This window comes from Mytilus galloprovincialis, chromosome 3, assembly GCF_965363235.1.
Source record: "Mytilus galloprovincialis chromosome 3, xbMytGall1.hap1.1, whole genome shotgun sequence".
NCBI lineage: Eukaryota > Metazoa > Mollusca > Bivalvia > Mytilida > Mytilidae > Mytilus > Mytilus galloprovincialis.
In genome coordinates, this window is record NC_134840.1 from 70,850,683 (window position 1) to 70,877,449 (window position 26,767).

General features: G+C 32.4%; 2 protein-coding genes across 4 annotated transcripts; one reads left to right on the plus strand and one right to left on the minus strand.

Annotated features, from left to right (window-relative positions):
- Window positions 1-2,537: 2,537 nt before the first annotated feature.
- Window positions 2,538-17,969, plus strand: LOC143068820 (purine nucleoside phosphorylase-like). Of its 2 annotated transcripts, none has more exons than XM_076243130.1 (6): window positions 2,538-2,910; window positions 8,611-8,780; window positions 9,326-9,429; window positions 10,608-10,783; window positions 12,655-12,845; window positions 14,671-17,969. In XM_076243130.1, exons 1-6 carry the CDS (start codon window positions 2,882-2,884, stop codon window positions 14,868-14,870), a joined length of 870 nt encoding a protein of 289 aa, XP_076099245.1. In that variant the 5' UTR covers window positions 2,538-2,881; the 3' UTR covers window positions 14,871-17,969. The 2 variants fall into 2 exon arrangements, with proteins under 2 accessions (XP_076099245.1, XP_076099246.1); XM_076243131.1 differs by lacking the exon at window positions 2,538-2,910 and adding an exon at window positions 5,669-5,785.
- A 1,408-nt stretch (window positions 17,970-19,377) lies between these two features.
- On the minus strand, window positions 19,378-26,472 carry LOC143068821 (protein dpy-30 homolog). Of its 2 annotated transcripts, none has more exons than XM_076243133.1 (4): window positions 26,374-26,472; window positions 21,134-21,225; window positions 20,604-20,749; window positions 19,378-19,548 (listed from the first exon to the last, which is right to left on the minus strand). In XM_076243133.1, the coding sequence occupies exons 1-4, from the start codon at window positions 26,381-26,383 to the stop codon at window positions 19,485-19,487; spliced, it is 312 nt and encodes a 103-aa protein (XP_076099248.1). In that variant the 5' UTR covers window positions 26,384-26,472; the 3' UTR covers window positions 19,378-19,484. The 2 variants fall into 2 exon arrangements, with proteins under 2 accessions (XP_076099248.1, XP_076099247.1); XM_076243132.1 differs by having other exon boundaries at window positions 26,347-26,391.
- Window positions 26,473-26,767: the final 295 nt, after the last annotated feature.

Here is a 26,767-nt window from a genome sequence, read left to right on the forward strand (position 1 = left end):
TAGTCTTTTTATTTCAGAAGAATTTCCAACTTTTCGGTTTTGTAAATTAGAAAATGGTCCTACTTTTTCGCTTATAAGAATTGGAAAAGTGTAGTATTTAACCTTCAGTGGAAGGTAGATAAGTCATTCTTATCATTCATACAAGATTTCGTCGATTATTTTTGCTGAGAAAAAAAGTGACCTTTTTTAACTTATTGAAAGGTAACGTTATTGTCCATTAATCTTGTGTCTCATTGCTTATCTGTTAAAGTAGTAGGATACCACATTGCAATGTTGTATTTATTTCAACCAATCTAACTCATAAAAACTTATGGTCAGGACATGTTTTGTACCTCCCCCTTTTTCCTCAAATCCATTTTTTCCTTTTTTTTAGTTTCGAATAACATAATTATTTAATTTTTAGGGTTTTTTTTCACTTTATTTTCTTCAAGCGACCATAAGAATAATACCATCAAAGTAAAGTAAACTTCTTAAAATAATCGCTCTGACATATGATAATATTTAAGCGAGATTGATTTAACATAGTCATCATATATAGAACTACTGTTTTGAAAACCGAACTGTGAACATTTTTTTTTAAAGACAGATGTCTTTTTTTATATCTTATTTTTACTTATAGCACAAATGCGGCGGTCACATATATCCAAATATGATTCACGACAGAATCGGACAGCGCTACTACACGAAAATTGAAAAAGTCCAAATACTATCCAAAATTATCTGGATTTTCCTATCATTATCTGAGCGCTGTCGTATACGTTCGTGACAGAATCCCATGAGGTTGGGAATGGTCCGCATAGGTCGGACAATAACACAAAGACAATTATGTGCATCATGTAACATTCGAAAAACTCGGCCGATTTTGGCTCGTCATATTACAATCATGACTAAGTCGTGACACTCTGCTGTATCGGATGATACTCGTAATAATGTCCTACGTCGGATTACTGTAATGCAGGATATGTCTGATCTCTACCAGATCGAATTTGCGAGAGTTGTGACGCAGTGTCGATAGATTCGGTTGGTTGTTTCTTGTTTTCTTTATTAAATTTACCAAACCGCTTTCTTGCAAATAACGTATCAAACATTGGAGAGTTCGTTTTGTAAGTGTAATAAGTTATCAAAGGTACCGGGATTATGATTTAATACGCATGACGCGCGTTTCGTCTACTAAGACGCATCAATGACGTTCAGATCAAAATAGCTATAAAGCCAAACAAGTACTCAGTTGAGGAGCATTGAGGACACGAAATTCCAAAAAATTGTGCCAAATACGGCTAAGGTAAACTATTCCTGTGATAGGAAAACCCTTAGTTTTTCGAAAAATTCATAGTTTTGTAACAGAAAATTTATAAAAACGACCATATAATTGATATTCATGTCAACACCCAAGTGATGACTCCTTGGTTGGTGATACCCTTGGGGACAAACGTCCACCAGTAGTGGTATCGATCTAGTGGTGTAAATAGTTATCAAAAGTATCAGGATTATATTTAATACGCCAGACGGGTGTTTCGTCTACATAAGACTCATCAGTGACGCTCAGATCAAAATGGTTATAAAGCCAAATAAGTACTAAGTTGAGGAGCATTAAGGACACGAAATTCCAAAAAGTTGTGCTAAATACGGCTAAGGTAAACTATTCCTGTGATAAAAAAAAACTTAGTTTTTCGAAAAATTCATAGTTTTGTAACAGGAAATTTATAAAAACGACCATATAATTGATATTCATGTCAACACCGAAGTGATGACTACCTGGCTGGTGATACCCTCAGGGACGAAACGTCCACCAGCAGTGGTATCGACCCAGTGGTGTAAATAGTTATCAGGTACCAGGATTATAATTTAATACGCCAGAAGAGCGTTTCGTCTACATAAGATTATTCAGGGACGCTTAGATCAAAATAGTTATAAAACCAAACAAGTACAAATTTGAAGAGCATTGAGGACGCGAAATTCCAAAAGTTGTGCCAAATACGGCACGAAACGTCCACCAGTAGTGTAAATAGTTATCAAAGGTACCAAGATAGTTGTTTTCGTTTCTTTTACACTAAGTTGTCTGGCTTAGTCATGACAGACTCTTCATAGTCATATAATTTCAACAATCTTTACCGAATAAGTGTTCGTTTGATGTGTTTGGGCTTTTGATATTGCCATTTGACTACGTACTTTCCGTTAGAATGTTCCTCGGAGTTCGGTATTATTGTTATTTTACTTTTTAAATAATAAATAAACTAAGGGAACAGAAGGTTTACCAAAAAGAATTTGTAAACTCAATACAGATTCACAGTAACATGAATGAATGGAATTCGACTTACAACCTGATCTCAGCTATCAGTTATTGTACTGTTACATATAACATACTGACCTGATCAATCTCATTAATTATAGCAACTGCTAGTCATATTAATCTTGCTTAACGATTATGAATTATAGCATATATGTATTATGATGTACAAACGTGTATTATTACATGTTTCTTCTTCTGCAACAATGTGCCAAACGGATTTCCGTCTATGTAAAAGATAATTCATAAAATATTACGTTATATATGGTTTTGTATATTTAGGGGTTGAGGAGCATATTGCACAATTTGGGGAAGTTGCCACATTAATAGTTCGATCTTCGAGTCTTCATTAAAAACAAAATCCCGGATGTACATGTGTGTTGGCAACTTTTTGCTTTAAGATCAAGTTTACGAATTAAATTCTTTCATTCTGAGTTTTGATTTACAATAGATGTAGTATATATCCTTTTAGATACCGTCCTATGAATTATGCATGTGGGGACAATTTCAGCTGATCACAATTAGATTTGAAGGACAAAAGGTCGAATTATTTCAGAAGGTCGTATTCAAAGTTTCACGCATTCTGAAGAAACGATGACCGATAGTGAACACACACAGGCAGGGTAAGTCTTTTATTCTTCCGCAGAGAGCATTGGCTTTTGCTTTCTGTACAAGTAGGTAAGTATTTTATTCTTCCACAGGGAGCAATGTTTTCTGTACATTTACATAAGAATTCTGACGGCTATCTGTTTATTGATTAGTAAGGTTTGACATCCATTTGTCTTATAGTTCCGTTTATATTATCATCAAGTAATTACTTCTTGTCCATATTGTCTCTTTCAATAATTATATGTTCTCGTTCTGCAGGAATTTGTTTAGTTAATGTAATTTGATGATTAATAAAAGGAGAAAACACAGTCACATACATTGTATATTGTAACATCAACATTTTTATGAAAACATATCCATCGTATAGCTTAATTGGCTTGCGTTTTATTATTTGAATACTTACACTTTAGACTACAGACCTTTCCATTTATTCCATTCAGTCTGTAAAAAATGACCATCTAGATCACGTAAATAACGGTTCGTATTTTTATCCATTGCACACTACACTGAGTGTCTTTTACGTTCGGACAAACTGATAAACTGCTTAAACATTTATTCAGATGAAATATACAGACGAGGACAAAGGGATCGAATACAAGATATAAATTGTCATTTGAATGAATATTAATTACTAATTATGTAACATATATTACGTCTATCACTCCTAAACAGGACAAACACTTCTTGCTGTTTTATCGAACAGAACTTAAGTTTATATTTTTTCAGAATTTTACTGGACAGGTGTGATCAGGTGTGATTGCTTACATATAGATATATATGTATATATATAGATATATATCTATGTATATATGTATATATATAGATATATATCTATGTATATATGTATATATATAGATAGATATACATGTAGTTATTTTTCGCTATATATTTAAGAGTATCATATCTAAAAACACTCATAAGGTATGGCATCAACGTATGACTTCCCGGAATCCTTCAGAGAGCATTGCGCTCCAGTTAAAGCTGCGTGTAACTCCACAACGCATGTTTATTCATTAAATCTGCTCTGAGTCAGCACTCCTGCACTCCTGTGTTGACATGAATTATCATTGATATGGTCACAATTACAAAATAACTGTTTACAAAACTGAACTTTTTGAATACTAAAGTTTTTCTACCTCAGGAATAGATTACCTTAGCTATATTTGGCAAATCCTTTGGGAATTTTTGTTCCTCAATGCTCTTCAACTTCGTACTTTATATGGCCTTTTTAACATTTTTCGATTCAAGTGTCTCTGATGAGTCTTTTGAAATTTCTAAACGTGTTGTTTCCATTTTTTACATCACTGCGTCGATAACTCTGCTGGTGGACTATTAGTCCCCGAGGGTCTGTTGTTGACATTAATCATCATTGATATCGTCATAATTACAAAGTAACCGTGTTTACAAAACTTTGAATATTTGAAATACTTTAATTTCTACCTCAGGAATAGATTTATAACATTTTTTTATTCGAGCGTCATTTGTGCTTCTTTTGTAGACGAAACGCGCGTCTGGTCAGTGCAAATTTCAATCCTAGCTGGTATCTACATGATGATATCGTTAAACATAATTTTAAACTCTTTGCACGTAAAATACTCAGAAGTGCCATTACTTTGAACAAAAGCTGGGACATTTTATAAAGCAGATAAATAAACGTTTATATATGTAATATATGTCCAAAACCTCACCCACTATAGTGATGGGCTTATGATATGCTTTACATCTTGTTGACTTTTTACATGTAATGACATACAGAGATTATATATAAATTCCAGAATCGATCTTTAGTTTTGTTATTTACTCTTAAACGTTGTGGTTCAAGCACGCAAAAAATGCAATTTGGTTTGGAATGACTCAAATAAGAGAGTTGAGGTTCGATGTATGGCTTTTAAACGGAAACTTTCTGTACTTGAGAAGATCTCGGCTAGCGTCGATAGGCTGAAAGGTGTTTATTTTCAAACAGTAATTAAGCAAGCGAGCTAGATTCGGCACATATCAACAAGTAAATAAATCGGTTAATTAGGCCGGAAAAAAAACCCTTAAAAATAACGGGGATGTAACCCCTCAATATAATGACTATCCCTTTTATGAGGGGTACTATTACTTTTCAAGTGAAATAAGGTTTTCATAAAAAAAAAAAAAAAAAAAAATATTTATACTATTTGAAGAAAATTTTCCCACAGAATCTGGTATTATATGGTCAAAACATGTTCAAGACTTTTTTTTTGGTATTCACATGGACGTATATCTTCTTTATTGTGAAAAAGATGAAATGGACCACTGTATTACGGAAAAGAAGATCCAAATATAATGATTTTTCCTCCAGTTTTGAGGAAAATGAGCTAATTTATTATTATCTTTAATATATTCTCAGTCAGCTATAGGTCATTTTTACAACAACAAAATTTAATTACCCCTGCAGAGGCGGATTTAGGGGGGGGGGGGGGGGCAGGGGGCCCGGACCCCCTTTTTGGGAAAAAAATTGGTTGCTTATATAGGGAATCACTGAAGCGTGACTGGAGCGGGCCCCCTCTTAGGTCAGTCAGTGGGCCCCACTTATGAAGATTTCTGGATCCGCCACTGCCCTGTGAGCTTAAAAAACTCTTACAACCTGAGACTACTATACCGACTAAATAGGGTGATCAGACCTATTGTACATACGGTACCTCTAACCTTAAACAGTATCGTCGCTTGTCAATCCAGTTTTATAACCGAAGAATAATTTTGTTTGGCCTAAATTTATTTAGATGCCGTTACGTTCGGGATGTTTCGGGCTTTTTCTTGCTTTGTAAAGGTAGAATTTTGTAAACATAAAATACAAATTCTTTGAATATTTGCTTTCTCTCCTGTGGGCAGCATATACAAATTCATCATGTGGATGGGACAAGGGTAATGTTTTATGATCGAAGGATAAGGTTGTCGATAGTGCACACAAAATTAAATGCCAGTGTTATAAAATGAAATAGATAGCCTCATTCATATGGAAGGTGAACTTTATTTCCCCCCTATGGGTATTATTGGTGTTTTTCAGTTTATAACTTTGTGTTTAACAATGACAATCATGTTTGACGCACAGTGTCAAATAGTAAATGTATAGCAGGTCAAAAGCATGTACGTTTTATGTGAATATGATCCCTGCTTTGTATAAATATAAAGGTGACTAACAACCCAAAGGATAGACTTGGTCTGTTAGTTAATCACCTATCAGAACAGGGATGCCTTGTGTAAAGATATAGCTGTGCATTGAGCATTTTAAGAATCTTGGCCCAATTGATCCCTATAGTTAGACATACCAATTGTATTGATTGTTGATTTTTTTTCTTTTCCCAAACATGAGGGGGGATAGGACCTTCATCGGGACTCTGGGATCGAGTGTTTTTAAGCTCAGAATTCGGGATTGACCCTTTCGGAATGCGGGAATTCTTTTTTTTGGATGTAGGGACGACAGGATTTACTCTATCTAAATTCTGGAGCCGGGATTTCGGGATCAGGACCCCTCCTATCCCGAATCCGTGTACGTTCGCACCCATTCACGTTGCATCCACTCATGTTCCACCCACTCATGTTCACCCCTTTCACTTTCGCACCCTACATGTTGGCACCCAAAGTCCGTTGGCACCCTTCATGTTTGCGCCCAATTTTAATTGGTTTTGGTGTTTAAGGACATACAATACAGTTATAGGGGAGGTAATGACGTTGCTAACGTAAAATGTTATTTTTGCGACGTCAAACTATGACATATCAGGAAAAGATGCATTTTTCGACTGATTTAAATCATTCAAACTGATTTAATTCGAAAACGAGTGCATGGACCCCTATTTTTTAAAACAACATTTTGTTTCATTTTGCAGGGATATTATGAGGACCAAATTTTATAAAACTTTAAATAGTGCAAGTTTTTTAATTTTGATGAATATACAGCAAAAAATTACGTTTTTTTTCTCAATTCATGACCTTTTGATAAATATGATTTATTTCTGAACAAAAAATGCATAAATTTTTAGGATACTTATAAAATACAGAAATCACAAATTATTTAACAAAAAACAATTTGGATGTATTTTTCAAAACAAAAAAGTTATGGCTTTTTTTCGAAAGGGAAAATACGGCCACAAATCCGAATTTTGAGCAAATATACAAAATTTCGACCTCATTTAACTCAAAAAGTAGTACATGGAGGTATATTTTTTATTACATATTTGATTTAATCAGTCAAAAAATAGCCTATATGGAAATTTTCATCAAACTGTAAATACGGGATCAAAACTATATCGTATGCCCTTAATAACTATAGCTTTGTAATCAAGTTTTGGCAAATGTATTCTTATATTTGTTGTCATTGTCTCAAAATAAAGTGAGACAGCATTTTTTTTTTTGTGTTGAATAAATCTTAATATGTTTTGGATAGTGTATTGTTAAAAAAAAAAAATAATCCTTTCTAAATAAAGTGGGATTCTGTCAACATTTTATTTTGTGTTGAATAACTCTTAATCATGTTTTGGTAAGTGTATTGCTATAACTTTGTTTCATTGACTTGTTTCAAAATAAAGTGAGATTCTGACTGGTTTTTTTTGTGTGTTGAATAAATTTTATCATGTTTTGGTTATAATTTATAACAACAATCATGATTTTCCAATTATTCAACTGGAATTTGAATTAAAATTGTGCGCGAACGTGTAGAGTGCGAACGAACCTTGGGTGTGAACGTACGAGGTGCGAATGTGTAGGGTACGAAAGTGTATTGGGTGTGAACGAACCTGATACCTCCTATCCCCCTCAAATATGCAATATTTGCCACTGGACATAATTTTAAGCAATCATACAAGACTGACATCTGCTATTTTGAAGTCATAGTTTACGGAGCAACATGCAGCAGAAAGAAATGTTCCTGTGTCAAGCATGTCAAGGAATAGAAGTTCCTCGGAAGCATGTATAGTTATAGTTCTGAGTCAGAGAAATATTCTGGAATATTATTTCCACTCAATGCCCTTTAACATCAGGCGTCAAACAGTTATTTTAGGCTACGGTTAGCGTCAAATTGGTTAAAATTTTACAGTGATTCTTCAAAATATTCTTATTGTGATTCAGAGGTTTCAAAGAATTATTGTTGCCGTCATTTTCGTCAAAATAAGTTGATGTTTTTATCGTCTAAAAGAAAGAGTACCTGTTACTGTCTTACACCTTAAATTACCGTGAAGGTCATTTGGCAAAAATATTTACCGTAATTCGTCATGAAGGTACCCCCATTACGACCCTCCTATATCTGTTTCTAAAATAATAAAGGATATAGAAAATTTGTTCAAACAGGAACATATATAATAGCATTGTTTAAAACAAATATAACATATTATGATATAGCACTATAATAAATTAAGCCCACTGGCAGGCTGGCAAGTAGGTCTTTTCTGATAAAATAAAATTTCAGTTGGATCTAGTTTTTTTATGTGAAAATAATACTTGTTTATTTATCATGATATAGATGGCCTGGCATGGGTTGTCATGGTTCCAGTTTGTACCATATAGAGTAAGCACAATTCCTTAGGCAAAGTCTAGTTAATTTCCATGAAAAGAGGTATTTCAAGACATATAGATTAAAAGACGTTTCAGTCTTGCAAGTCAAAAATGTTTGGTAAAGACTGTAATCTATTAATTAAGATTTCAGCTTTCATTTCAATAAATACATCATATGGTTAACATTTGTTTTTCTTTTTCAGTCCAAGCTATGAGGAAGTTCATGAGATTGCAAAGACTCTAGAAGGGAAAACAAAATACAGACCAACACTAGGTATTGTTTGTGGATCTGGACTTGGAGGGCTTGGTGATTTAGTAGAAGAAGCTGACATCATACCCTATGATGAAATACCACACTTCCCAGTTAGCACAGGTGGGTATTGTTATAATTGTAGAAAATAGGGAAACAGAGGACAGATGATTGTTATATCTCTATATAATTTTATGAGTGATTCCAATGTTTTTAACAAAAAAAATGTTTAGATATAAGAAAATGCTGTAGCCGTAGAAAAATGATTATTTTGTTATAAGATATAGATGATGGTTATTATGCCCCACCTACTATAGTAGTGGAGTTTTTGGTGAAGGTAGTTTTTGATGAAGTTTAAGTCCAATCAACTTGAAACTTAGTACACATGTTCCCTATGATATGATCTTTTTAAGTTTAATGCCAAATTAGAGTTTATACCCCAATTTAACCGTCCACTGAACATAGATAATGAAAATGCAAGTGGGGCATCCGTGTACTTTGGACACATTCTTGTTTTTAATTTTATTTTCATCATTAAAACTATATTAAAAAGTTGTGTAATGTATATGTTCATAGTTCTTGTAAAAAACAATATTATTTAGGCTGCTTTTTTTTTTTTTTGGTTCTTAACAAAAGTATGTTTAATGAATGTTTAATTTTGTTTGCAGTTCCTGGACATATGGGAAAGCTTGTGTTTGGGAAGTTGAAAGGTCAGATAGTTGTATTAATGAGAGGAAGATTACATTGTTATGAAGGATATCCTATGTGGAAGGTAATATTGTAGGTAGTGATTTAAAAAGCACAATAAAAGTACAACAAAAATAAACTCTTATATCTTAGTATGCATCACAGAATTGTGTGCAAGTGTAGTTTATATAGTAATTTGTCAAAAAGGTGAGAAATGTTCTTATAAAGTTTAAACTTTTTTATGAAGCCTTTTTGCAAATTCTCTTGTAATGTATAAGAATTGAAAAAAAAAATTCAAAACTCTGAAACATCTTTGATGTACCCCTAAACATGGTATACATTTGATTCATTATTATACATTTTTGTATGTGCAGTTGGCATACAAATTTTATTTGATTATCAACACAATCATTATTTAACAATACTGATATCAAATGATATATCTTAGTATTCATTTTGAAACAGTAACATATTTTTTTCATTATAAAGATCATGTAGGATGGTATTCATCATTGTAGGTTATTTTCATTTTACCCATTGCTCTTTGGTCCTGCAAAGATTTCTGATTTGTCACACATGAAAAAAAATATGCTAAGGGACAATCAAAATTACTGATCCACATAAAAGATTTTGTTATCAAAAAAGTGAGTTTTATGATACATATATATATATGAAAGCAAAATGAAATATTGAGGAAAAGGCAAAATAAAATATATAATATATATATATATTTCAAAAGTATGATAGCTGAGATAAGAAAACAAAAGATATATATAAAAAAGAAGATGTGGTATGATTGCCAATGAGACAACTGGCCACAAGAGACCAAAATGACACAGAAATTAACAACTATAGGTCACCATACAGCCTTCAACAATGAGCAAAGCCCATACCACATAGTCAGCTATAAAAGGCCCCAAAATGACAATGTAAAACAATTAACAAAGACAAGCAATTATCTATAGAACAAAAGATGTGTATTTGTAGTTTGAACTCCACTAAAAAAGTGGCAATCACTGCTTCTGAAGAAACCATACCAGTTTCTTTATGTCAATATAAAAATGAAGATATGGTGTGATTGCCAATGAGACAACTCTTCACAAGAGACCAAATGACACAGAAATTAAAAATCAGTTTATAAATCTATTATAAAAAAGGGATACTATCATGACTATACTAAAATGTAATTGTATGAAATCATAGATGGGCAAAAAACATCTGTTCTTATGAAGTAATAAAAAGGGTACAATTGCTTTATTACAGACAACAATACCTATACGTGTTATGAAGGCTTTAGGTGTAGAAACCTTATTTCTAACTAATGCAGCTGGAGGGATCAATCCTGACTTTAACACGGGTGATATCATGATTATTAGAGACCATATAGACTTTGCTGGATTGTCTGGTGAATGTGTTCTCAGGGGAGCTAACGATGAAAGGTAAATCAGTAAGGGAGATAATTTCATGATTATTAGAGACTATATAGACTTTGCTGGATTTTCTGGTGAATGTGTTCTCAGGGGAGCTAACGATGAAAGGTAAATCAGTAAGGGAGATAATTTCATGATTATTAGAGACTATATAGACTTTGCTGGATTGTCTGGTGAATGTGTTCTCAGGGGAGCTAACGATGAAAGGTAAATCAGTAAGGGAGATAATTTCATGATTATTAGAGACTATATAGACTTTGCTGGATTGTCTGGTGAATGTGTTCTCAGGGGAGCTAACGATGAAAGGTAAATCAGTAAGGGAGATAATTTCATGATTATTAGAGACCATATAGACTTTGCTGGATTGTCTGGTGAATGTGTTCTCAGGGGAGCTAATGATGAAAGGTAAATCAGCAAGGGAGATAATCTCATGATTATTAGAGACCATGTAGACTTTGCTGGATTGTCTGGTGAATGTGTACTCAGGGGAGCTAACGATGAAAGGTAAATCAGTAAGGGAGATAATCTCATGATTATTAGAGACAATATAGACTTTGCTGGATTGTCTGGTGAATGTGTACTCAGGGGAGCTAATGATTAAAGGTAAATCAGCAAGGGAGAAAATCTCATGATTATTAGAGACAATATAGACTTTGCTGGATTGTCTGGTGAATGTGTACTCAGGGGAGCTAATGATGAAAGGTAAATCAGCAAGGGAGATAATCTCATGATTATTAGAGATCATATAAACTTTTCTGGATTGTCTGGTGAATGTGTACCCAGGGGAGCTAATGATGAAAGGTAAATCAGCAAGGGAGATAATCTCATGATTATTAGAGACCATATAGACTTTGCTTGATTGTCTGGTGAATGTGTACTCAGGGGAGCTAATGATGAAAGGTAAATCAGCAAGGGAGATAATCTCATGATTATTAGAGACAATATAGACTTTGCTGGATTGTCTGGTGAATGTGTACTCAGGGGAGCTAACGATGAAAGGTAAATCAGCAAGGGAGATAATTTGTGAAATAATTAATCCATACACTTAAGCTTTTGACCTCTCTGTCAATTATATTTAACCATAGATAATAAAAGAGGTATAGTGTAAAAATAAGGAGATTTTGTATGGTTGTTATTAAGACAACTATACATAAGGAACAAAGAACAAAGATTGGCTTGACAAAGAATGTGTAGGATTACAAATGTTTACCAGTGCTCAATCAGATCAGCACTAAGCATAAAAGCAAAGAGCAAAAGGACACATAGTCCAATTTAAGAATACTCACAGTTACTAAAGCTAGTTCTAAGCTTAATTTCAAATATTAATTAAACTTAAATTGCCAACATATTAGTTTCAATGGGATGTAGAAACATAAAGATACAATGTAATATTTTATTTTTCGCAAATATATCATAAAATCATCAATTTTTTCTCTCTCTGTTTGTTATGATTTAAAAAATATGGCTGCTCATTAAATGACGTGTTTTGAAGCCGAGTTTTACTGATTGTCACCTTATAGTAAACAAATCACAAAAAGCATGGGTATTGAGCATGTGTTTAACATGTATATTCAGATATTTGTTTATTTCAATGACAGATCCATGCGTATTGCGATCACCGTATTTTTAAGAGGAGGGTTACGCTCAGGTCACTATGCATACGGAAAATACGTCTGCGAATTGCTTCCTGGAAGCAAGCAATTAAAAAGAAGTAAACTTCTTCTAAATGTGGACAAATTAAAGAATTTTCCTAGGAAAAAAGTATATGTATATAAGTTGTATGATGAAAACTATCCATTTAGTTATAAAAAACATATGCATATTTTATTTAAATTTGAGGTTTCTTATGACTTTAAGTTTGTGCTATCTATTATATTTAGATTTGGACCCAGGTTTTTAGCTACAGTTGGTACATGGGATGATGCTATGAATGAGTTAGCAGAGAAAGCTGCCAAGGAATTAGGACTTGGAGATATACTTAGACGAGGTGTTTATGTAATGATAGGAGGACCTACATTTGAAACTGTAGCTGAGTCCAGGCTGCTGAAAAATTTTGGTGCAGATGCAGTAGGTTAGTATAAATAACACCATGAATATGTTATCTTAATTATTGTGTCTAAAACCAAATATGCCTGTCACAATAAATGTATAAGGATTGACTTGTTATTCTGATTCAATTGTTCAATCAAAAATGTAAAAATACTCGTGTACATACACAAAAGTACTACACATATATGAAATTAATGCACTGTTGCTTCTAATTCAATATTGTACTGTACTAATCAATATTTTTTTTAGTATTTCATGGGTAAAGGTTAAAAAGTTAACCAAAATCTTTAAGTTTTGTCTAATGAATACCAATTTTATATATACTTGTATTGATATTGTTGAAACCATGATATAAAATATCCACAAGAATATAATTTTAGCTCTAACTGCACATGATCTGCATTAAATCATTTACAGTATCTGTTCAAATTAAAGAAAAAAATCATGTTAAAATAAAATTTAAAAAGCCTTCTGCCCCTTTTATAACTGACTATCAGGTATTGGTTTTACTCATTGTTGAAGGCCGTACAGTGACGGTGACCTGTAGTTTTTAATTTCTCTTTTGGAGAGTTATCTCATTGACAGTCATACCACATTTTTTTTTGTCGAGCCTGCGACTTTTGTTGCAGGAAGCTCGACATAGGAATAGTGATCTGGAGACAGCAGCTACTGCGGCGTTAGCTAACTTCTTAAAAGCTTTATATTTTAGAAGTTGGAAGACCTGGATGCTTCTTACTGTGTATTTGGATGCCTCATATTACGAAGTTTCCGTCAATCACATGTCCAATGTCCTTAACCTCATTTTCATGGTTCAGTGACTACTTGAAAAAAAGTTTAGAATTTTTGTAATGTTAAATTCTCTCTTATTATAAGTAATAGGATAACTATATTTGGCATAAGTGTGTACCTTGCAAGGTCCTCATCCCTGTCAGACAGTTTTCACTTGACCTCAACCTCATTTCATGGATAAGTGAACAACTTCAACAAGGTTAAGTTTTGGTGGTCAAGTCCATATCTCAGATACTATAAGTAATAGGTCTAGTATATTCGGTGTATGGAAGGACTGTAAGGTGTACTTGTCCAACTGGCAGATGTCATCTGACCTTCTTTTTCTTATACTGTATGCTATAGGTCTACTATATGTTGTGTATGTAATGATTGTAAGGTGTACATGTCTAGCTGGCAGGTTTTATTTGACCTTGACTTCATTTTCAGGGTTCATTGCTCAGTGTTAAGTTTTTGTATTTTGGTCTGTTTTTCTTAAACTATAAGCAATGGGTCAACTATATTTGTTGTATGGAAGAATTGTTAGCTGTACATGCCTGCCTGGCATGGTTCATCTGACCTTGACCTCATTTTCATGGTTCATTAATCAATAAAATTGAGAATGGAAATGGGGAATGTGCCAAAGAGACAACAACCCGACCATAGAAAAAAACAACAGCAGAAGGTCACCTACAGGTCTTCAATGTAGCGAGAAATTCCCGCACCCGGAGGCGTCTTTCAGCTGGCCCCTAAACAAATATATACTAGTTCAGTGATAATGAACGCCATACTATTTAATAATGTTTAGTTTTCTTGGTTAATGTTAAGTTTATTTGACAGTTGTAGTAATAAAGCTTTATATTTAGGACTATCAACATAATATCAATGATTAGTAAAGAAGGCGAGACATTTCAGCGTGTGCACTCTTGTGATGTAGCATATATTGTTGTCTAGAAAAGTACATTGTATACTATGTTTATAAAAATTAAGAATTTTTTATTTTAAAAAAATGGATGAGATGTTGTGTTGTATCATTTTTATCTATTTAAGACTAACAATGTTTTTTCTGTATTTCTCTGTAGGTATGAGTACAGTAGCTGAAGCATTGGTTGGACGTCACATGGGTATGAAGGTGTTTGGTATATCACTGATTACAGATAAATGTTGTCTAGACTACACCACAGCAAAGGTCACAACACATGAAGAAGTTTTAGCTATAGGTCAAAAGAGGGCTAAAGATCTGCAAAGTCTAGCCCTTAAAATTTTAGAATTAATGCAATAAGTTTAGGCATAATTTTAGAGTAGGTTTATGTGATTAATTTTTAACATTTTTTGTTGTTTTTTAAATGGTTAGTTTAGCCTCCTTGCCAGCCTTATGAGCAGGGGTCGAATTTAAGCTTTTTAGTGTACTGGCCAGCCGGACCAGTGGACTTTAGAACTACTGGTCCGGCTTAAAATTTACTGGTCCTGCAAAAATGACATTCATTTGATAACCATTAAAAGATATGACAGATGTTAAGTTTCACTGATTTCCTCAGCTGCTTTCCTCTTCTTTATTCCAAAAGTAGCACCCCCAATACCCTAAAAATAATTTCTCTGGTTTATTTTTTTGTAAACAAACCGAGATAGAGATGCAATCATTGATTTTAACGAAAAATTTCTACTGGTCCGCCGGACCACCAGCTGACAAAATCTACTGGTCCGACACAAATTCTACTGGTCTCGGACCACCGGACCAGCGCCAATTTCGACCCCTGCTTATGAGCTAAAGATGCATAATGCTTTACTTGTTACCCAGGTAGCTATAACTTTCAGGCAATAGTTATCAAGTTAAATATGATTGTAGTAATTTTATTCAGGTTGATGCATGAATTCACAAAAGAAATCCCTTTAGAATTGAATTCCTGTATCAGTGTATAGCCAATATTGTCCCATATATTCAATATGCTAAGCTGTATTTACTTATTGTTAAATTTTCAATCTTGTGATATATACTATGTGATATGTGTATATTTTAGTTGTTACAATTGTTAGAATACTCTGATACATGAAATTTAGACATAATATTAACTTTCGGATATTATAAAACAGGTTTGACTATTAAACATTAAAGAGTAAAACTTTTTTTAAAGTATTTACACATGCACAAATCAAGTATTTTAATGAACACTCAGATTTATAAATATGTCAATGCAGTAACATTTAATTTGATTTTTGTCCTGAAAATGAACGGTCTTTTTATAATTAGTTGGCCTATGCATTTTTCTTTGACAATTATTAATACTTTGTAATTGTAAAGATTGACAAAACAGATTACCGGTATATAATATATTCAAGTTACATTTGTATATAGTTGATGTATAGATTTAATTAACTATTTATTATATTACTAATTAGTTGTTGATTTTTAATAGATAACATTATAGTTTTAATATATTTAAATCTGTTATATAATACCGAAGCTCATATGCTGTAAATATGCAATTTGTCACAACTCACATACATAATAATTTTTAAAAAATCGCTATGAGTGAATATGTTCATGTAGTCTTGCTTTCACGAGTAAAGCCATGACTTATAATAATTAGCTGATACAGCATGGCAGCATTAAATATCTTTTAAACATGTCTTTATAAGAAGGATCAAGACTTTAGATTTTGCTTAATATTTAGTTCCCAATGCAAAATTACTGCAATCTTTACCCTTTAATACTAGCATTTTGCTTTTGTCTGTTTCTAGAACCAGTATGTCACTTCCGGAAAAATATTTTACACATGTATAATTTATTGTACCCATCTTTTCCAACTCAGAGCAGAAACCCTTGATCTTACTTCCACATATATCTGTGTCACTCAAATATTGTACACGAGGGCCTGGATAGGGGGTTATAAAAACTCTGTTTTATAATTATCGAGATATTTGCAAATTACTGTCAGTTTGTCATTTGAACACCTGAACTATTTAGTTAAAATCACCACTACAACTCTGCACCCATTGTCCATTATTCTTTGTTATATTAGCCCATTCAGAGCCTCATTCAATCTATCTAAATACTTTTTAGATCGTGTACTGTTACATGTAATAGAATTAATTCATATTGTTACACTTAAAAAAAAAAAGTTTGCCAAATGCTTCCTCTGCCGATTTGGGTGAAAATCCATGTTGTATTTAAATAAAAAACAAAATATTTAGTAATTTACTGAAATTAACATAACATTGTTATATTCTTTAAAAAATACTAACATTTTTAATCAGTAAAGCTGTTATCTAAATTAAAAAATTGCATAAAAGTGTTGGTGCTTTTTATTTAATAAATTGATATGCATTTAAATCTTGTCAATGGTCTTCTTACATTACTTCAGTTTATACAGATTGATAACATTTTGAAATTTTGTGAGAGTGTTGGAATGATATCCTCTAATTCATAAATGTTTGGGATAGATTTTTTATTACTAAGTCAAACATCTATGACAATACAATTTTTCCTGTATTTACATGATTGGTATCATAAAGATAAATGAATTTACAGCAAGACTAACATTGTTGATTTAATGAAACATTGTACATTCAGATCCTGTTACGGAGGAATTTTCTTAAAGCTTAATGCTTTATCAGTAGTGGTCATCTTAAGGTGGTACCTAACACTACAGGGAGATAACTCTGTAAATTCAGCTAAACGTTTTAATTACGTTGTGTTGTTAAGGGAATATTAAGTTTCTCAATGATCAAAATACGTGTTTGTCAAACTGCTATATAACCAGTGTAATTTTTCTGATAAAACGGTTGGTTCAAATTTTTTAAAATTTTTACATTTTTGTCAAAGGGTCAAAGTAAATACTTTGTCAAAATTTCAAGACAATTAAACAACCAAATTAATTTTAGTTAAAGTGTTGGGTACCACCTTAATATATCCTTAACAACATAAATATATATAGATTGTTTTATGTTATTTGTAATTTGCTACATTAAATAAGGATGCAACTAAAGCAACAGTGAGATAAAAATAGAGAATAATTAATACTAAAACAAATGTACTGAAAATATCATTTGTAGTAGCCACAGGAAAATTTTGTAGTAACCACAGCTCAGGCAAAGGGAATGTTAAATCACAACTGTTAAAAAGTATGCACATTGTTTTAAATTGTTTTTTATTTGTATTCTTGTTAGAACATATTGCATGTTGATAGATAAATTAATATTTGTTACTGTCAATAATCCACACTAGGTCAGACATGTTCTATGTTAACAGTGGTCTCCCCTTTTGAATGTTAAGATTTATTAAATCATAAATACTGTTTTGTGTTAACTGTGATACCACCGAATCTTTCAGCAATGTTATAAATCCATTATTTTGCACTTTAATAAATTGTTGTTGTGTAAATTGTGTTATCTTTAAATTTTGTATGGTTTACCGTTAGATGCCACTGGTGATACACATGCAACGTTTTGTTTGTTTTGACAAGATGTAGTGGACAAAATTTGCAATCAAAGAGGATATACTGTAACTTCATAATTGTTCTGAATAAAAGGAGATGTTTTAAATACATGTACTATTGTTGTGTTGATACAGCAACCCAACACTATGCAGCGTAATAACATAATTGTCAATTCATATTTGATGACACCCTGACAACTAAAAAGAAATGGCTTCTAAATCTGACACAAATAAAACAAACCTAGCAGCTCAAACTCTACAAAAACTAGTATACTTCTCCCAAGTTTGGAGCCATGTTTGTGTTGAATTTGGTGCAAATTTTTGTAGTTAGTCCTGTCGAAAGTTAATGTAGAAATAAAGGTCTTTATAGTTGTTTGTTTATAAATGGTGACTTCTTTAAAATATTTTCATTTTGGTTTCGATGATGTCATTGACAGTTTTACCAATTGTCTTTTTATTTACATTGATATATTTATCAAGGGTATAACAGAGCTCCAGAGCTGTTTACTTTATACTTTTCTATTTTCTATGGTACAGTTCAATGGTATCCAGTAGTTTCTTGAGATAACAGCTTTTTAAGAGTGACTGGTACTCTTTTATAAAAATTATTCATCAGTTTAGGGATATAAATTGTATATAAGGGTATCATGAAGGACCATGCATAATATCTCTTTCTCCAATTTCACTTTTCGTAAGTTATGAAAATAGTAATATAGACTACACTGTCTCTTTTAAAGGAACAGTTGAACTCAACACCGGTATCGGGCAAAAGTTGAGTGATCATAAATAGGTTCAACCTCTATGTGTGCCAAACCAGAATCGGGAGTCTATATTTCAGTGGTTGTATTGATTGCTGTCTAATCAGCTGTTGGTTTCCTGTTTCGAATTGTTCACATTTTATCATGTCAGGACCTTTTATAACTATTGACTATATGGTACGTGTTTTGCTCATTGTTGAAGGCAGTACAGTGATCTATGGTTGTTTACCTCTATGTAAATTGACCCTAGTTAGATAGCTGTTTCATTGGCAATAATACCACATCTCTTTATTTTTAAACAGTTGAGACTAGATACATGTGGACTGGTTAAACTTAATGAACCCTGCTTAAAAAGTTTCACAAGTCATTTTTGGGGACCTTTATGACTTGCTTTTCAGTGTGAGCCAAGGCTCTGTGTTGAAGGCCATACTTTGACCTATAAGTATAATGATTTACTTTTACAAATTGTGACTTGGATGGAGAGTTGTCTCATTGGCACTTATACCATATCTTACATCTATTTATAACGACTTCAATATTTCTAAAGAGCAACTAGAATGTTACGGGCAAATAGCTACATTTGTAACAAGAAAAGATTTGAATGGTTTTACATTTAATATGAATTTAAAAACATGATGGAATTTGATATATTCCTGTCTATTGCAGATGAAAGTTTTTTACAAAGAAGGTGATTCCTAAGTCGTCATTCGAACTGGTTCTTATTCTTCAGTAAATAGGCTGCCAAGAATTCTATAGCATTTGGTGGTCTGAAATGAAGTAAAGAAATAATTAATAAAAATTGTTGAAGAAATGAATTAAAAGAAAACAAAATAATTACTATTTTCACATCATAATCCAACAACAACCCAGTTGAAACATGTTTTGTGTAAAAACATTTTAATATTTCTTTTTTTGTAATAAAAACCAATACAGTGCTTGACATGGACTCAATACTATTCTAAACAGACTGACAGCTTCAAGCGTTTAAAACAAATAATAGGGTTTACCAAACATCAATTGGGAGTTACCATAGACAACAGCATTTGATTCATACTAATTCATCAGTACATATAATTTTGAACAACAGTGTACCGGTATGTGATTTTTGTTAATAACTGCAGGTGGTAAGCAGTTGGTCTAAACTTAAAGTTACGGTTAGCCAAAAATGGGAGACAACTCTAGAGATAAGTTTTTCATTTTCGATTTTTGTGCAGTATAAGGTTCACTTCAGTCAAACCACTTCAGACACATCAGTCATTCAAAATTTTAAGAGGTTTGTATTCATTTATTACAGATGTTGACTGTTTTCGTTATAGAATCTAATAGTACACATGTATCTATATCATTTCTTGATTTAACATAGACCAATGTCTGGTCTAACCTGTGTTTCTACATGATATTTATTAATATACTGAAGTACAACTTACACAACTAAGTAGCCGCTAAAAGGCAGAACTCTCATCGGCAAAGTGGAAAGGGATTAATATAAGTTGCGATAACTTGTTTCCCAATCCACTAAAAACAAATATGTTTAAACGACTAACTGATCATTCCTTTTATTTTTGAAGCCAAGAAAACTTGATGAAAATTTTGATGAAAGCTTTCTACCTTAGGTCTTTCAGTTTGACAAAAAGGAATGGTAATTACTAGACCTGCTTTCGCAAGTAAAAAGTAATTATTTTTTTTACATCAACAATACTATCATATATAATACCAGTGCAGAAATTATATAATAAATCAGTTTCCATTTATTATATACTTTGCCTCCAGATATAGAGGTGTTTGATTAGAAATGTGTCTGACCATACTATACAATATTTACCTTTCTTTTGCCAATACAGACATTCCATTTAATAATATAGGAACCACTGTTTGGTCTAGATAGGCCCTTGTTGGCAATGACTGCAAGTCAACCCTTGGTCTTTTTGATGGGTTCTCTTGTAACTCTTTTTCACTAGTTATAATTTTCTGTAAACAGAACAATGAAAAATACTATCAGTTTCAATGATACTTTCAAAAACTTAAACGCACTTAAAATAATTGTTTAAGAAAAAGGTGCACACAGATTTAATGTTTTTTTGTTACGAAAGCTTCAAACTCAAAGAGTTTATATGACTCATGACTTTAAAAATGACCAAGTTACCAAAATATATATAATCTTCAACAGAAAAAGAATAATTGTGTAAAGAATTATCAAAATCTTGAAGGTGGACAAGGTGGACATATATTGGTTGATGTTTGTTGCTGGACATGTGTTACATGTATATGTTTTCGTTCATTATCTTTTTTTTATAATTACAATAATGACTGATCTGTATCTAAGTGCATATTCCAATGCATGTAGATGTTTACCTGTACATTTTCTGGCACGCCTGACGGTAAAGGTGTACTACTTTGTTGGTCTGTTAGTGCATCTCCGGCCACTGAACCTGCTGTATTCTGATCTAAAAAAAAAAAGAAAAACACCATTTTTACAAAATTGCAGTATGGGTATATATTTACAGTACTTGTAGTTTAAATAAATAAGTTTGTAATATTGTTTTTTTTGAGAAACATGTAAATTTAACAATAAATATTTCCAGTCAAAGCAATTTATTTAAACTCTTTTTTACCAAAGTTATTTATTCTTATAGCTGTCTGTCTTTATAATAGTAATACCCCTTGTATTCTTCTTTTTTGGGGATGGGGGATGAAATATCGTTTCTCAGGTCATTTTCCTCAATCCTGAACTGAATATAATAAAGTTGCACCCCTTGGATATCAGCATAACTGGGGTTCTCATGTTAAACATTTTTTTAAGTTTTGCATGTATATGTATTTTTTTTTTTATATCTTTACTCCACTTCAGACTTAAATTCATTGTTCAATAATAAGTTGATTTATGGCATCTTGATCATGTCAATTTAGAATAACTTATAAGTTTGATATATATCATATCCATAACCAGTAATCCTAGAACTCTTTCCCTCTATAAGATTTTGGATGACATTTAAAGTTTCTATTGAAAACAGGAAACCTGCAACCTTGAACTGACAGGGTCATTGTACAAGCTTGAAATTTTCTCAAACATCCATCTTCATGATCTTTACTTTTATTTAACAATGTTTAACATTGTTCAACACTTGCTACAGAATTACAAATTTATTTGAATTGACTCCTACGTATACAATCTAATTATAATGTACATCAAATACTTCTTGAAATTATTGTTCTGCAGAAATAGTTGTGTATCAAGTTTAAATAAACGAAAACATTCTTTGTGGTTCAGCTTTTTGATGTCTTCACTCGTACATATTATTTTAGAAACAGTGTACTGGTGTAATTTTTGTGGTGTTAATGTGATAATTGTTAGTTTATTTTTTTTAAAAGTTAAACCAGGATGTAGTCAACTTTATTATGCCCCATTTATGGGCATTATGTTTTCTGGTCTGTGCATCCATTCGTCCCGCTTCAGGTTAAAGTTTTTGGTCAAGGCAGTTTTTGATGAAGTTGAATTGCAATCGATTTGAAACTTAGTATACATGTTCCCTATAATGTGAACTTTCTAATTTCAATGCCAAATTATAGATTTTACCCCATTTTCAGGGTCCACTGAACATAGAAAATGATAGTGCGGATGGGGCATCCGTGTACTGGGAACACATTCTAGTTTAACTTATGGTTTTGATTAGGGTTACACTAATGTCATGACAATGTCCTGACGGAAATGATAATGCTAAATAAATTTTTTATTATTGCAGAGCTCCAGATAAGCTGTGTATTTGCGTGATCACGCAATACAAATAATTAAAAACACAATGCAATTGACCATTGCAGGGTTCAAAAACCCAATTAATTTAAAGGAAAACCCAATTATATGCCAAAACCATGAGTTCTTAACGCTTTGATTCACTATCATTTGCGTTATTTACCCTTATCTGATTACAGTCGTCATGTAAATCTATTTTTAAAATATTCATAATTGGAAATGTCCTTTTGTTCTAATAATAGAGCCCTGCATCAAGTAGCTGAAATGGGTCCCTGTTGGAATTGTCTGTTGCTTAAAAGGTACACGTGTTTACGAAAACATTTTGATCTTCTCGGTGTTTATCCAGTTAGCGTTTGTCATGTTTTCACATTTTTTTCGAATTTCTCGGGATTTATCATAACATACAATGAATTAAAACGAAAATAAACGTCCGGTAAAAATATATCTATAAAATCTGCATCTCATTAGATGACTTGTAACATAGGGGAATCTGAACCTATGCTATGGAAGCATGTTTTCAGCTTCTTTTTGATAGCTGAGGGAAAGTTATAATGATAACAGACAAGCTAGTGTTTTTATTAAGTGTCCATCGAAAGCACGGGCATGTTTGCGTACCTAAACGAGAACATTGCTTGAACGATAAACACAGAGTTTCATCAAGAACGAAATCAGTTGAAAAAGTGAAAGGCAAAATCAATTATGACATGATATATATTTGGAAAGCATCGGAAACCAAAAGTTCAAATAAGGGACAACTTAACACAGATTTATGTTGATTAAATTAAACAAAAAATTCCAGTATAGTTTTGGTTGATATATTATTTTTTTCATTTTAGTTGATTGAATACGCATATCCGTTTTTTTTACGTCAATGCGGCTTGACACTTTCTTTGTTTTGGTCTTCTTGTTCTGTATGATTAAGATAGTTGTCTTATTGGAAAAGTGCAGTATAACATTGTCATTTATTTATTTGATGTTGCAGAATTTCTGGGAACTACTTATTACTTCTATTCAAAAGTAGATCTGGCAAATAGGTGAAAGGACTGGCAAAACTTTTTGACAGCACCTAAATTTCACATATATTACAAACAAATCTAAACACTTAGCAACACCTACCCCAACTAAACTGTAGGGTGATCATATAGGATCTAGAAAGTTACTGTCCAACTAGTGACACCAGCTGCAGTGTATATAAGTTATAAGAAAATACAAAACTGGCAGAATGTTTAAAACGGGACACAAATTAAACGTACAATTGCTCGTCAGTGAACAAACAGCTAGCACATATACAAAGAAAGACACATATTTAAGATGGAAAAACATTTGGGGTTGATATAATGTGATTATAACATGCCTAAACATTCAATATTGTGTTGATAAAAAACCCAATACATTAAGGAGCTTGGTGGTGAAAAACCCAATTTGATATTTGCTTAAAGGGTGAACTGGAATTGATAATGCAATTAAAAAACTTTATCACCCAATTACCAGGGGTCACCACACTTTAAAATTATAGGGAGAAGTCACTTCTCCCTGGCAGCCAAACAGGGAGAAGTGAAGACCCAACAGGGAGACTTCAGGGAGAAGTGAAGGCCCAACAGGGAGACTTCAAGGAAAAATCGACAGATCGCGTTTATACTTTTTATGAATAAAATTTTCTAAGAATCTATACCTTTTTGTTACTTTTCTAATAATTTTTGCATGACAATTGCTAAGGAAGTACATTTTGTAAGTCCTTGTCTTGCCATGCTTGTAGTCTGAAATACTTTCTTATTTACATATGTACCTATGCAAAATTGTAAAAAAATATCATGACATAAGGACCATAAGTTAATGGCATAAGAGCTTTGTTTATTTTGGTAGGTCTGAATGAATTGAAGATTTGACATGGTTCAAATTATGCTGCATTTCAAAGATTTTTAAATTAAACCAAGTCCAAGAACCTTTTAAAACAAAAATAATATTAATAATCAATTAAGAAAAGTTAAAATACGATTTCACTGTCTTTCATAGCTAAGATAACGATTCAAAATTGTATTCGTTCTTAAAATAATATTTCAATAAGAATTCAGAGAGAAAATTGTTTGACATGTGTTGAAAACGTAAAGTAAAACTGTTAACTTCAAATCATGTACATGTAATCGCACACGTTTGCGGTATTTACATGGAAATGCCGATTTCCAAAATCAAGTTGCCGTTAGAAATGTATGTAATTGATTCTTAAACACTTCACGAGTGTTTAAATATGACTAAATCAACAAAAAGTAACATTGGAAAAGTCGTATTTTTCATAACCGGAATTGAATAGGTACTTGTAAATCAAAAACAAATACGGTGCGATCCGCGTCAAAAATTCTTACTTTATATTTTTCACAAATATACGACTTTGGAAGTAAATATTGCCGTTCCTAATCAAATTAATGAGCAGATATTCATTGAAATACATGTACTGTTTAAAGGACCTTTAGCTGAAACAAAGCACATGTATCAGTCTGTAAAACAAAATCCTGAACAAAAAACTGACTGCGTTTTGTAGTTTATAATCGTTGTGCTGGTTCCCGGCAGTGTACTCAACTTTGTACGTAGTAAAAATACAAGCAGATACCAGTTGATAATATTCCGTTTTTGAAAAGAAATCTGAAATTTTTTATGGGGCATCACATATTGTCAGTAAATATTAGAAAATCAAAATTAATAGTGCATATCAATATGGATTAGGTAAATGATGAGAGTTGAAAAGATGAAATGGCGCCATCTACAATTTTCAATAACAAAGATGGCGGACAATAAACAATCATAACAAAATCGAGATTTTTCTTTTTCTTGCTTATAGTTTACCCGGGCAAGCAATTTTTATGTTGCAGTATGATACTATCGTGGAGAAATCAGTTCTGAATTTGAAAACATGCTTTTTATGTCAATACCTATCGGTCGTTTACGTTTGAATCGAGAATTTCTCAAAACTCATGAGGCGACATTGGGGAATTTTACTGAAAATCGAGGGCGACATAAACTTCTCCCTGGAGCTTCTCTAGAGCCAAGTGGGGAGACCTAGAGCGACAAAGTCGCTCACTTCGCCTGGTGTGGTGACCCCTGATTACATAAAAACATGGTGGGTAAAAACCCTAAGTTATGAATTCTTATCTGGAACTCTGTATTGGAAGGATTTACTTGAAATTTTGAACCAAGCAAGATGAGAACTTTATACATGTTATAACTGAAAGAAGAAAAATAAAAAAAATATGTATAAGAGTTAGAAAAACTGACCTGACCAACTTTGAAACTACTGATAAATGGAAGTTCTCATCTTGCTTGGTTCCAAATTTCAAGTAAATCCCAATATTAAAAAAAAAAGTATTTACTGTTTTCATTTTCGTCAGGACATTAATGTAACCCTTTTGATTATCCCTTGCAGTTGGTGTCTTATCCCCATTTACATTGTATGTTGCTACTGTGCCTAACTTCAACAATATTGAACCATAAGCACATCAATTGATTCCCCCTTTCATATCTTTAAAGTGGTTTGCATGGCTAAAAAACTTAATTAGCTTTTCATTGTGATTTGTATCGGAGGTAAAACAGATTTCTTCAGGATCAGAAAGATTTGAATGTCATATTATCAGATTATGAGAATACAAAAGACAAAAGGGGGGTAATAAATAATTTAAGAAAGAAAAACAGTAGATCACAACAGTGTAATTTTCAGAGACAGGTATATTGATAATTTGTCACTGTTATTGTATCGATATTGTGTGTATTTTATATTGTTTTGATGTGTAAAAAACACATGTTTTTGTTCTTTAAACAGTTAATTTACAACGAAATAGTTCCATTTTCAACTAACCGTCTGCCATGTTTGTCTCTATGGGGAAAATAAACTGGTCCTAACGTAATACATTCAAACAGAACAACAAAGATAATTTTAGGAGACCAGTCGAGAAAAGTGCGCGAAGTATCTAATTACCATTTCCTATTTAAATATTCAATGAGTGTAACGTACCATATTTGTGTTATTGTAATGTCGGCAAATACCAATGAAATTTAGTATAACAAATATTTTCATTCGTAAGTATTAAATTACACATACTACAGATTGAATTCACTACTTTAATGAATTCCGTGCCGTACGTATGAAGCCGTTTTTTGGATTGATCTTTCGTTTAGAAATGTTCACTTGAAGATCATCCTCAAACTTTATTTTTTTCCGGTCATGATTTAGGCAAAATAAACCAGAGAAA

What these genes read in the sequence shown, in the direction of transcription:
- LOC143068821 (XM_076243132.1), bottom strand. An exon ending in GCGTGCCAGAAAATGTACAG is followed by an intron (nt 20,750 to 21,133) that starts GTAAACATCTAC and finishes TTCTGTTTACAG; the next exon opens with AAAATTATAACTAGTGAAAA. An exon ending in TCTGTATTGGCAAAAGAAAG is followed by an intron (nt 19,549 to 20,603) that starts GTAAATATTGTA and finishes ACTTCATTTCAG; the next exon opens with ACCACCAAATGCTATAGAAT.
- LOC143068820 (XM_076243130.1), top strand. Translation starts at nt 2,882, where the DNA reads ATGACCGATAGTGAACACACACAGGCAGG. An exon ending in AGTGAACACACACAGGCAGG is followed by an intron (nt 2,911 to 8,610) that starts GTAAGTCTTTTA and finishes TTTCTTTTTCAG; the next exon opens with TCCAAGCTATGAGGAAGTTC. An exon ending in AAGGATATCCTATGTGGAAG is followed by an intron (nt 9,430 to 10,607) that starts GTAATATTGTAG and finishes GCTTTATTACAG; the next exon opens with ACAACAATACCTATACGTGT.